We start from the raw sequence: 11,631 nt of genomic DNA on the forward strand, positions 1-11,631 counted from the left end.
AATGAAACTGCCTGGGCTCCGGCATTGAACTATAGCTTTTTATGCCCTAGCTCTGATCATTGAATGGTAACCGATATTGTCCAATGCATCTAGTTATTAGTGCGACTGGCGGGCAAACACCGCAGTGACTTGGTTTTCTGAGGGTCATGGTCAGTTGGCCCCTCGTCCTAGATAGCCAACTAGGCTGGCCGGGCCATAAAATTAACTTGTCAACATCGATTTGCAAATGGCAGAGAAGATTCTAATCAAATCTTGAATTTGCCTGTGTTAACAGTTTCTGTTGGGCATGCATTAGGCGCTTGATTGAGTTGGCTTTAACTTTCAACAATGATTCCAAAAGCAAACGAGGTGAGTGAAATGTTTTGGGGGCGGTTAGTCAGAGACTTGATAAACTAGTTTAGCTTTATATGGGAAAAGTATTTCATTGAGCTCGTGTAATCAATGAAACTTAAGATGCTATACCAAAATTAGGCACAAACTTTAACTAATTATTCTAAAATGAACAGATTAAACTGAAGATTTCAATTCAAAAGATTTGTTGTCTGAAAGATTGATCCATTTTTCATTAGTATATTGAATCTTGGACTTGGTCTTTTAAATAATTGTAGATAAATTTATAAAAATTGTTTAATTTAAATATATATATATATAGACTTTTATTCATTTATTTATTATAGCTAAGAGGTCATTCATTGCATATGTTTCTCCCATTTTATGTAATTGTTTTAAACAAATTCGTACTAATTATATTTTTGTGTGTTTTTAAATAGTTGATTGAGTGCAAAAAGTTGACATTCAGTGACTTGTTTCGCCTATTGGTTGATTACCTTTAACGTTTTTTGTTTTCTTGTTTTAACTAGTTAACAAAGTTTAAAAAAAAAAACCACTACAGTTTCTTCTTAATAGATTTCATTCTAGACTTGGTGGAAAATAAGGTTTACAAAAATTAATATGCCATCTAAAATGGTTTGTCAGTTACTTTGAAAAATGTTCACATTCTGGATGAATTCGCTTTTAGATCGGCCGCAGTGCAGTTATCTGTGTGTAAAATCCTTTCTAGCAAAAAAATATACATGCTCTGCTCTCAATTATCCTGTCCATCCTGTCCCCCTGTCTTCGGTACTGTACAACTTTAACACCTAGATGGCGCTGCAGTGCAGGCGATGGCGCCAATATAATCAGGAGCCAGTGGTTGTGCCTGGCGTTGCAGCGGCGGTGGCACCGCGTCCGAATCTCGGCAGATATAGACCAAACTTGGACTCCACACCAGCTAGCAGAGGAACAGCTGCCTTATAGCCGCCAATGTGATCGTCTGTCCCGCTCAATTTGCTATCCAACGGTGTGGCAAGCTTGTGAGCCTCCGAACCCTTGGGCTGAGAGCCACCAAAGTCCACATAGAACATACGTTGCAGCAGCTCATAGGTCACCAAAGTGACACCAAACTGTGGCGATGATCGGAAGACACGAGCTTAGGAAAAGGAATATAAACACAGATTAGAGATAAAACGCTGTGAATTAGCCCATTCATACTCACCAGCTGTGCCCTTCCAGAAGGCACGTGGCCCCTCTTCGGCCATAATCTTTTTGGTGGCATCCCAAACGCCCGTGTAAGTGGTCTGGCCAGAGCGTGCCACCACCTGCAGACGCGTCTTGATCACATCGGCGGGTGTTACAAGAGAAGCAGCCGGTACACCAGCAATGGCACCAGCGGCCAACAACGTCAATGGATGATTGTAGCCATCCTTGTCGGCCATCAGGGCCTTGGTATGGGCATAAGTCGGGAAGTAGATGGCCGAGAAGGGAACATCACGCAGAAGACACGCTCTTGCTCCCTTATACAGACCAAAGAGACCCAACTCTCTAACCACCGACAGGGCACTAATCTTAGATCCAGTGGCAATTTCACCGGCCACCTGCAAACGAATCTTAACAATCTCCAATGGATTGGTGAAGACCACCTGGGAAGCACCGGCACAGCCACCGGCCAGAACCTCGGCCCACGTGGGAATATTGCCGCGCTTGTCGGTAAATTTGTCGCGCACCAGATCATTGACAGTCAACTTGATGGCCTTTTCTGGTGCCACGCCCATCAATTGAGGCAGAAGACCACGGTACAGACCCAGGAAGCCTTCGTGACGAACAACCTGAAATTAAGATATAGAAAAGAATTAAAATTGAATATCAATCAATTAATTAGATTAGATACACTAACCTTCTTGAAACAATCCCAGGAATTTCTATATGCCACTTCACCAATGTAGGAGCCAGCTCTTTGATTTTGCATTCGCGTCTTGACCAGATCAATGGGATAGACCACCGTGGCGCCCACAGCTATGTGGCGAAAAGCGGTTATTAGCTTAGCGTTGAACGTTGAACCAGGACAGTTTACAGTTTCACTCACCGCCCGCAAAGGAACCCAGGGTAAAGCGATATGTGCTCTCTAGCACTTGAATAAAGGCTGATCGATCGGCAGGACTCGCCACTGCTTTAATCTCGGCCAATCGATGTGTGATATGCTTGGTATAATGCTCGGGAGCAATGTTACTCAGGTCACTGTAGTCGATGCGGCTATTTGTTAAAGAAAACACAATGAGAATCAAAACATAAACATAATTTCATATGGTTGGGGGGAACACTTATAGACACCGACAGGGTTATGCTTGGTTGGTTGGTTGTTTGGAGGGGATATATGCCATTTTGATGGTTTGTTTTTGTGAATATAGAGCAGTGTAAAAAACAACGATTGAGAACAATTCAAAAGGACAACAACACTTGCCTACTTGGAGCAATCTTTTTTTGCGTTTCCACCAGCTTTTGTGTAGAAATTAATGTATTTGAAATTGTTTTGTGCAATGCAGACAAAAGAAGAGAAGACACAAATGGGAAATTACAAATTAATTACGGAACAAACACAAAGTTAAATGTTTAAAACAGCAACAAATGTATTAACAAATCAACTATGTTGAACGATGTATATCTCATTAACTAAAGCCCAACCCGGCAGTGTCCGAAAACGCAATTCTTACCCAGTCTGTTGTACAGCTCCGGTTAATTGGAAGAGTATATCAATCTCCAATGGAGTGATTTGGCTCATTGTTTGTGCTGCATAAAGCAATTGATCCTTGGTGACCATCTCAGTGCGATTGCCCTGAGTGGCTTGCAAATAGATTTGCTTAATCAACTCCATGTTGTTAAGCAGCGAGGTAAATGCTATGAAATAGGGGAAGCTCACTTTGTGACCCTCAGTGACCTAGAAAAATGACCCAAAAAGTCGATTAGTAAATTGTAGATCAATGATTAAGCTATTGAGACTTACCGCTACCAAGTTATCCTTGACATCGGGCGTTAGTAAATGCCGTTTAACCTTAACGATAATATCCTGAAAATCTAATGGGGATATATATCCAGTACCAGCTGGATCTTTGCTACGGAATGCCTCCATGGCATGCTCCTCATGGAAATCATGCAAAAGTTGCGTAAATTCAGCATAGTTGATAAGGCGTTGTTTCTTCTGCAAATCAAAAATTGTAGAGTATTAATACAAATTCTACTTAATGTACTGTTAAGTAATTAACTTTCATATCTTGATTTAGGCCCAATTTTCTTGCTGTTTTGCCTTAGCCTACTGAGATTTTCATTTAACTTACATCGCCAAAGTAGCGTTTTATAAATGGACCATCTAAGCTAAAAGGTATCTTTGAGTGCAGTTCAGTTTTTTGTACGACATCAGCAAAATCAGCTAGAAATAATAGAATATAGGTTATTTAAGAGGTTTTTTAATAGTTTATAGTGAGATTACTTACCATATGATACAGTGCCATTACCCTGACGATCGAACAGCTGAAATGCTGTTCTGTATAGGGCATCTGGTGTGCAGAGCAAACCCTCAAAGGCTTGAAATTCCGAAAACGATATAAGTCCATCCTTACTAGTATCGGCTATGCCAGCCAATAGACGTACCGATTCCTATAAAACAAATGATAAACATTAGACTTTCTCACACTAGACCTTTTGCCAGGGTGTATTGCCGGTAGCAATGTTCATTGATTAATTATATAGACTTCGCCCAAAATAACACAAAGCACCTGAAAATCAGTTTCCACTTATGGCGGGGGCCATTAAAACAGCCAAACAATTGATAAGAGCGACTTGAGGCTGTGACGTAGCCAACTGGTTGAGCACGAGGCTTCTGAATGATTGTGTTTCATTATATTTTTGGCGGGGGGTTGTGTCAAGGGCGTAAGTTGAACCAGTTTTTAGATCAGATCTCTGAATTTCTCATAGCATTCGCGAACATCCATAGGGTATCCAGTGACGCGTTTGATAATGCTTGATTGATAAGATATTCACCGTCTGACACTGCCCACACGGTGGCTCTTATCAGCTGACGGGGCGCATTTATATATAACCTTGCAATGACCCGCATAAGAATACGGAAAACTGCACACACATACACTTACATCATTAAATGCGGTCTCTGTGAACAAGCCAAGAAACTTGCGGACAAAATCCTCACTGGTCATGTACTCCTCCCCATCCTTGTGAATCGAGGCATACTTGACGAAGACTTCACGCAGTTTATCGGTACCGGCGCGCTTCAAAAAAGACGGAGTCTGTGGAAAGAGACAAAAAAAACAAAAACAAATGTTTGTAAACGCGGATGATGAAATACACAATCTCTCTCTTTCTCTCTGTCTGCCTCGCGTGAAACAAACGCAACACGTGTCAGTGCAAAATATTGCAGAATGAACCTGATGACTTTCACTTTACTTACAGCCACTGGATTCTTGGTTAAAGGCATTTTCAAAAATGTTCTATTTGGTTGATTGTAAATTAATAATTTTTTTTTTGTTTTGTCGCCACTATATTTTAATTAGCTGATGGGAACCAAATAAAACCAGCTGCTTGGAGCTCCCCAAGAGAGTGAGTGAGTCGAGAACCACCACCGCAAATTACTTGAATCGAGAGAGCGGAGCTGAGCGCAACGGTTCTTGTGTTTTGTGTTTTATCTTTCTGTTCGTGTCCACAATAGATCGCTCACTCGTTCGCTCTCTCTCTTAGTTGGTAATCTTCTATCGCTTGCTCTCTCTCTCTCTATCTCTTATTTAATTCTCTTTTATTTGCTGTGTGTGAGTGCTCTTTCGTTTGATTATGTTTTTCTTTAACTTGCGAATTGGAAATTGCATTGTTCTAAATTTATATATAAAAAAAACACTTCCATTGACGTAATGCTCGATGATTATCATGCAATAAATTGTAATCAACCCTCCCCCCACTCCACAGTCCATTACCAATCCCCATGAAGCTGCAGATGAGCTGAAGATGAGCAGTTGCTGGGGGCATGGATTGCAAATGGGAATAAAAGTCAGTGGCATTTTTTGTTGTTTTCCTTTTTTGCGGTTTAACAAAACAGAAAAACAATAACATCAACAACAACAACAGCAACAAAATGCAATAATGAAATCAACAAATTGCGAAAAGAGAATATGACAAAATAATAATGGAAAAATATAATTGACTTTGAGTCCTGCTCGGGGCATCATTTGCTCTTGATTGAAATGAAATAAAATATTATACCCATTGATTTTCGTAAGGGAAAGTTGATTACGCTTATATTTAGTTAATGAATTGAACTTTTGTTGAATGAAATTTAGATTAAGCTTTTCACCAAAGACAATCCAATTATGTACTTATTATTTGGACCTAACTACTATTATGGGAACTATGTATATCATTTACATATGTAAATAGTTCTTGGGGAATCCCCCTAATAGGTTTATGGCTCTCCTCAGTATAGAACACTAAAATTTGTAATATAAATGTGTGTATCTATTGTGAAGAAATATTTATTATAAAAAATATAAAATAGATATAGATCTGCCTTTGAAATCAATTTATGATTCAAAGATTGTTATTATATAAAAGATCACTATAAGGATGAATGACTGATACATATATGTATGTACATATGTAGGTCCTTAAAATAACACTGTGTGGCAGCATTTTTCGAAAGTCGAAACATATATTTCCAAAACTACCGATTCGATTACTTTCCGACATTTTGAAGATAATTTCATATTTTATAACAGGGCATCATGAAAATCAATTTGAATGCCTTTGTTTTAATAACTACAATTAAAAATATATATTAATATTCCCCAATTTGTATAAATATAACTAGAGTATAGAACAATTCGATGTCTTTGTTTGCCTTTATTCTCATTATTTATTAACGAGTTTGCTGACTTAATTTATGGATGGGTAATAAAGTTCGATTTGTTTTTGGAATCATTTCATATAACTATTTGATTGATTTTTACCCTGCAAAGAGGAGAAAAAATTGATTGATTGAACAAAAACGCAAAGTTGATGCGGCTTAAAATAATATTTTTAGGGCCACGCGTGTCGCTTTCACTAAATATTTAATATTTACAGCTATGCCAAGGTCAAGGTCCTTGAAGTTCAACAGAATTGGCTGATAAATAGATTTAGTGCACACATGTATATAAAATATTTAAAATGTGGCTTAGAGAAAGGGTTGTGAGGTAACATATGTAACATATTTAATCCTGATCCCCCTGTGTCATCTATAATGCAAGCAATTTGAAACCATTTTACAAACCGTATTCACACAGCGTGTAATAATCCAATTTGCCGGAGTTTGTTGCCAAAAAGGACTCACTTCAATTTGTTGCGCTCAAGCACAGAAGTCCCCATTGAACTTGAAATTCGAGACAGAAATATTTCTCTGCTATTGCCAACAGGCGGAAAATGTTGCACATACGCCCCCCTGTACCGTCTGCTTGTTATGTATGTTTGAGTAACTTTGGTTGGATGCCTTTCAAGTTGGGTTCTCTTTTTCGTTTTTGTTGGATTTCATAATGAGGTGGGCCAAGTCAAAGGTCGTTTCGGGACAGGTCGCCTGTCAGTTGTTAGCCGAGTTGCCCGTTGCCTGTAGCAAGCGGCATGTGCTTGTCATTGTGACTGCAACTGCAATTGGAACTGAAAGTGATTTTGAGTCAGCCATGCAAATGTGTGGCACGACATACATAGTTCTCCAATGCCCTTACAAAAGAGGTTCCATGGAATTCTACTAAAAATAATGATGGAAGATTAACTCTAATGGAAAACTGAATAAGAATAAAGAACTATAAAATTTGATTGTGCTTTTTAAGATATTTACTTATTGCTGACTAAATTTGTGCCCAACATGTAAGGGTATACAAACTTTCGCCCACATGAACTTGACTCTAAAGGAAGGGTGGTTTTTTTTGTGTTTTCTGTTTATTTTGCCTTGCCCGACTCAAGGTCAGTCTGGGCTGTTCATTATCGGCCGGGAAAGTTCGTGCCGCCACCGACTAAAGTCACGAGAGGGAAACGAAAGTAAGAGAGACAAAAAAGAGAGAGAGAGATGGAAACTTGAAATCAAATCAAAGCAAATTTTCCGCAAATCAATCGTTAAACGAAATCGTATAAATTATGCTGACAATATCCTGAGGCTATATTAAAGATAAACTTTCTATAGACACTTTAATAATGTATATATGTTTGGCATATTACGTATACGCAGTGTTTGTCCAACAATTGTTTGCCAAATTGAAATACTCCTAGATGATAATTAAGAAATTAAGAGAGAGAGTGAAAAATGCCGTTAGACAGCCGCTTATGACTTTGAGCCTCAACAATAATCACGAGAATACAAAAACAAATGTAATTAGCATTAGAATTGCAAACAACAGTAAACATATATGTAGCTGACTGAGTCAGAGAGTTTCAGATAGCGTTGACTTTTCCAAAGTCATGAGAAACGCAAAAACAAAAACCAAAGAGAAAACAACATCAACATTCTACCTACTACGTATATATGTACATATATATATATATGATAGGTTCATATGTATGTTTGCATGTATGTAGAAGTATCTCATTTTTAGTTTTGAAGGTGATTATTTTGTTGCTTGACATTAAAACTGGAGAGAGCAGCAACAAATTGTAAAGCTTTTTTTCACTATTTTTTTGCAATTTTTATTTGAAAATTACTTTAATTAACATTATTTTTTTATATAACACTTAAATATCAAATGTCTTTGGTCTTTTTTTTATCAGTGAATATATTTAATTTATTTAGATAAAATGTTAAGAAAACTTATTTCCGCATTCTTTTATCTCCCCATGCTTTTTAATTATTTGATAATATTCAAATCAAAAAATATATTTTGAGTTACCTCTTCCTTATCTGGCATTTCGTATTTATATAATTTCTCGTTTTAAAATTTAATGAACACAATTAAAATTAAAGCTAATCTCTGAACACTTTTAACTTGAGAGCTAATTTATTTCAAAAAACCATTCAAAATCCACAAATGACTAATGTGAGAACTGAAGTCTTTTTGAACTGACAGCTGAGACTTCCAGCTCTCTGCCTCTATAGATAGATAGATATATCCTCTATAGTATATATGTATTTATTTTTCGAGAGTATTTTTCACTTTCCGCTTTTATAAAATAATTTTGTCGTTTTGTTTTTCTTTCGTTTTCTATGAAATAATTTTCTTCTTAATTATTTTGTTTGTATTTGTTTTTTGTTTTTGTGTAACGCGCGCGCTTTGTTTTTATTCACGGTCTTGGCATCCGTTTGCAACGCGTTGCTTTTCCGTTCTGAATGCTGATTCGGAATTGCTCAGCTCTGCTCAGCCCGACTGGGTAACATTGAAAAAAGCTTTTCCTCCCAGTAATAATATTTGTAGGCAGCAGCAGAAGCAACAGCAGCAGCTTCTCTATCGGCGGACGACTGGCTAATTGTATCGGGTGCGGGGGGGCGTCAAGAGCACTGGAGCACTGGATGCATTGTAATATTGCAATGGCAATTAGTTGGTTACGTATGAGACAAATAAGGATTGCATATGGTGTGATGTGGGTGAGAGATTCAATCAAATTGCAAGAGTTCAACTAGATTAAAGTTTTAGCATAAGAAAATTCATTTCCGCTATTGAAAATTTCATATCCGGTTGGCTTGCCATTCTTTGTAGTGTCTTAAAATTGGTTTACAAGTGTTTTAGTTGTTAAATTTCAAAAAAATTAAGAATATTTCAAGATTTTCATTCATTTTTGAAAACGTTTTTGTCCTTAGAGCTTAGATAAATGTTGACGAGACATTGTTTTCAATTCTAAAAGGTTTTATTTTCTATATTAAATTTGTTGTTTTCTTTTACTGCAATTAATCAATTTGTTTTGCTATTTTTAGCACAATATCAAAATGTTTTCTAGCGTAAACAAAATAATTGCTGATTTAAAAATTTTACTACAAAGTGTTTAGTGTAATTAACACAAGGCGCGGAAAAACCACCTGTTGAAAATTTCCTGTAGATATTGGCATTGACATTGCAACTTTTTTTACATTTACATCTCTGATCTAGAGGAAATATGAGCATGCGTATTTCTTGATGCTATAGTATACAGACATTATTATTAAATAGTTATGTATTTCAGGGTGTCAGGCGTTGTAGGCGTTGCCGCAAGGTTGACACATCATTTTTCTGCATGCCAAGTGGTTGAATGTTGGATGATATCCTGTAATCATTTGCTACTCGGGTAGACTAAGCAACAGACAAAGGTTGACAGGGCCAAGGGCCAGGCAAACCATTTGATAAGAAATACATACATATATGTATATCTCAACTGGATTATTTTGCCTTATCATAGACTAGATACCAATAGAGTTCAAAGAAAAAGTAGATAGTCTAGTCTATCATTAGATAGTTGGGTCTCGTGATTATGTCAATAATTTCATAACTTTGAACAGCCTTTTACAGGGTATTCCGCCAACGGTGTCATAGTTCTAACAAATGTAAATTCTCACAATGAATGGCAAACAGAGAGTGTATCAAATGAATATACATACATACATATGTATGTATGTATTCAATTTTAAGCTGTGGGGCCATGTTTATCATGTAAACACGTGCAAGTGCAAATGCGAAAAGAAAAATTGATCAAATGTATGTAGAGGTATGAGAGGAAGAAAGAGAGAGAGAGAGAGTAGGAAACACAAAGTGTTTCATAAATGTTCTATACACAATACGTCACACTGTCCGCTGGGGTGAAGCAGTGGGCGAGCAGATAGCACGTGAATAAAGCATGTTTTCATATACAAAAATAGAAGCAAATGGCAAAAGAAAATGCTCAGACGCAAATGCTCTCCCACATTTCTTTCTCTCTCTCTCTCTCTGAGACTAGATGAAATTTTGGGCTAACAAGGCTAAAAGAGAAAGCAATTTATTAAATTAAAAGAACAGAAATTGCGACAAATAAAAAGCCAAAAATCTGCACGAAATAGACATTCCTTATGAAGGTTAGCGAAATGTCAGCTTTCAGGCGATTGTCGTAAGGTGGTTGAGTTATCCTTGCAAGGCGCCAGGCACGAAACAGAACTAAATGGTGAGCAACCACTTGCCAGACATTTCCGTTTCCGTGTTTGGTGCTTCTTACAAAAAAAAGCTGGTAAGACAATAAAAAGCTTCCGTGGTAGGCTCCACGGCACGTACCATAAACACTTAAATGCAGCATATGTATTCGAAATGTATGTTGTTGTTGTTGATATTCTTGTTGCCTTGGCTGTTAACCAACACTGGGCAGCGATTAAATGGCGTGTTAAAAGGACATGAATATTGAAGCGTCCCCAATGGTTGATATAACAGAAAAAAGCGAAGGTATAATTATACAATGAAATACTTCGCACATTTAAAAATTTTTAGTACAGTAGAACAAATTTTCTTTCTTATAAAAGATTTATTTACTGTTAAGCTGCTTATCGAATTTTCTTCCTTAACTGGGATTAAAGTAAAGTGTAAATGATTTTCACTCTAAATTCCATTTCCCCCCTAAAAGCAGACAACACATTTTATAGCAGACATCAGGCATAATTTGCTAACAGCAATTGTTTTTAAATATCTTAAAATTTATATAAATATTGTGAAAACAACAAATCTATTACATTTTCCAATAAATATCAAATATAATAATTTAAAGGGAAAAACAGGGCAAAAAACCTTTCTCAGGTGAATCGCAAATACATTTGAGTCCTCATCACCCCATTCAATGACATGATAAATGAATGGATTTTCACTGTACTCTTATCAGTTGTTGTTATTGTTGTTCTGACCATTATGTTTTGCTCATTCATTTATATTGTTTGCCCCCTTTTGATTATTATCTACCACTTACTATTTACATTTGTGTCGACTAGTTTTTCTTTCGCACTATTTTTAGATGTGCCAAGTTCGTACATATAATTTTACCCCTTCCGCCACCGCCCCACCACATCCACAACTCACATCAAAGGTGGGTGGGTTCGAGTACCTAATCCGCTTTATGTTTGAGCGTTAGCTTTTTCGTTTGTGTACAAAGGAGCTGAAAGGGGTTTAGTTAGTGGGTGGGTGGGTGTTTGGTGTAAAGTGGGTTAGTGGTATGGGCTAATTAAAAACATCAACGGGCAAACAATTGAGGCACTTGCTGCAATTCACTTACTTCTTGACATTGAACGGTTTGCAGTGTTGGTATCCAATTAACTGGATACTGGTTAGGCATTATCTCTGAAAGTCGGACGAGGGTGGAACCGTTGCAAGAGCAAAG

At 37.2% G+C, this 11,631-nt stretch overlaps 1 protein-coding gene across 3 annotated transcripts; it reads right to left on the reverse strand.

Annotated features, from left to right (window-relative positions):
• Positions 1-623: 623 nt before the first annotated feature.
• On the reverse strand, positions 624-11,601 carry aralar1 (calcium-binding mitochondrial carrier protein aralar1). 3 transcript variants are annotated; one of them, XM_068296008.1, is made up of 10 exons: positions 11,527-11,601; positions 4,461-4,613; positions 3,804-3,966; positions 3,648-3,739; positions 3,317-3,511; positions 3,027-3,250; positions 2,402-2,568; positions 2,213-2,331; positions 1,535-2,144; positions 624-1,468 (listed from the first exon to the last, which is right to left on the reverse strand). In XM_068296008.1, the coding sequence occupies exons 1-10, from the start codon at positions 11,584-11,586 to the stop codon at positions 1,179-1,181; spliced, it is 2,073 nt and encodes a 690-aa protein (XP_068152109.1). In that variant the 5' UTR covers positions 11,587-11,601; the 3' UTR covers positions 624-1,178. The 3 variants fall into 3 exon arrangements, with proteins under 3 accessions (XP_068152109.1, XP_068152111.1, XP_068152110.1); XM_068296010.1 differs by lacking the exon at positions 11,527-11,601 and adding an exon at positions 8,226-8,666; XM_068296009.1 differs by lacking the exon at positions 11,527-11,601 and adding an exon at positions 4,775-4,959.
• Positions 11,602-11,631: the final 30 nt, after the last annotated feature.

Source organism: Drosophila tropicalis, unplaced genomic scaffold (assembly GCF_018151085.1).
Source record: "Drosophila tropicalis isolate 14030-0801.00 unplaced genomic scaffold, ASM1815108v1 contig_859, whole genome shotgun sequence".
Classification (NCBI taxonomy): domain Eukaryota; kingdom Metazoa; phylum Arthropoda; class Insecta; order Diptera; family Drosophilidae; genus Drosophila; species Drosophila tropicalis.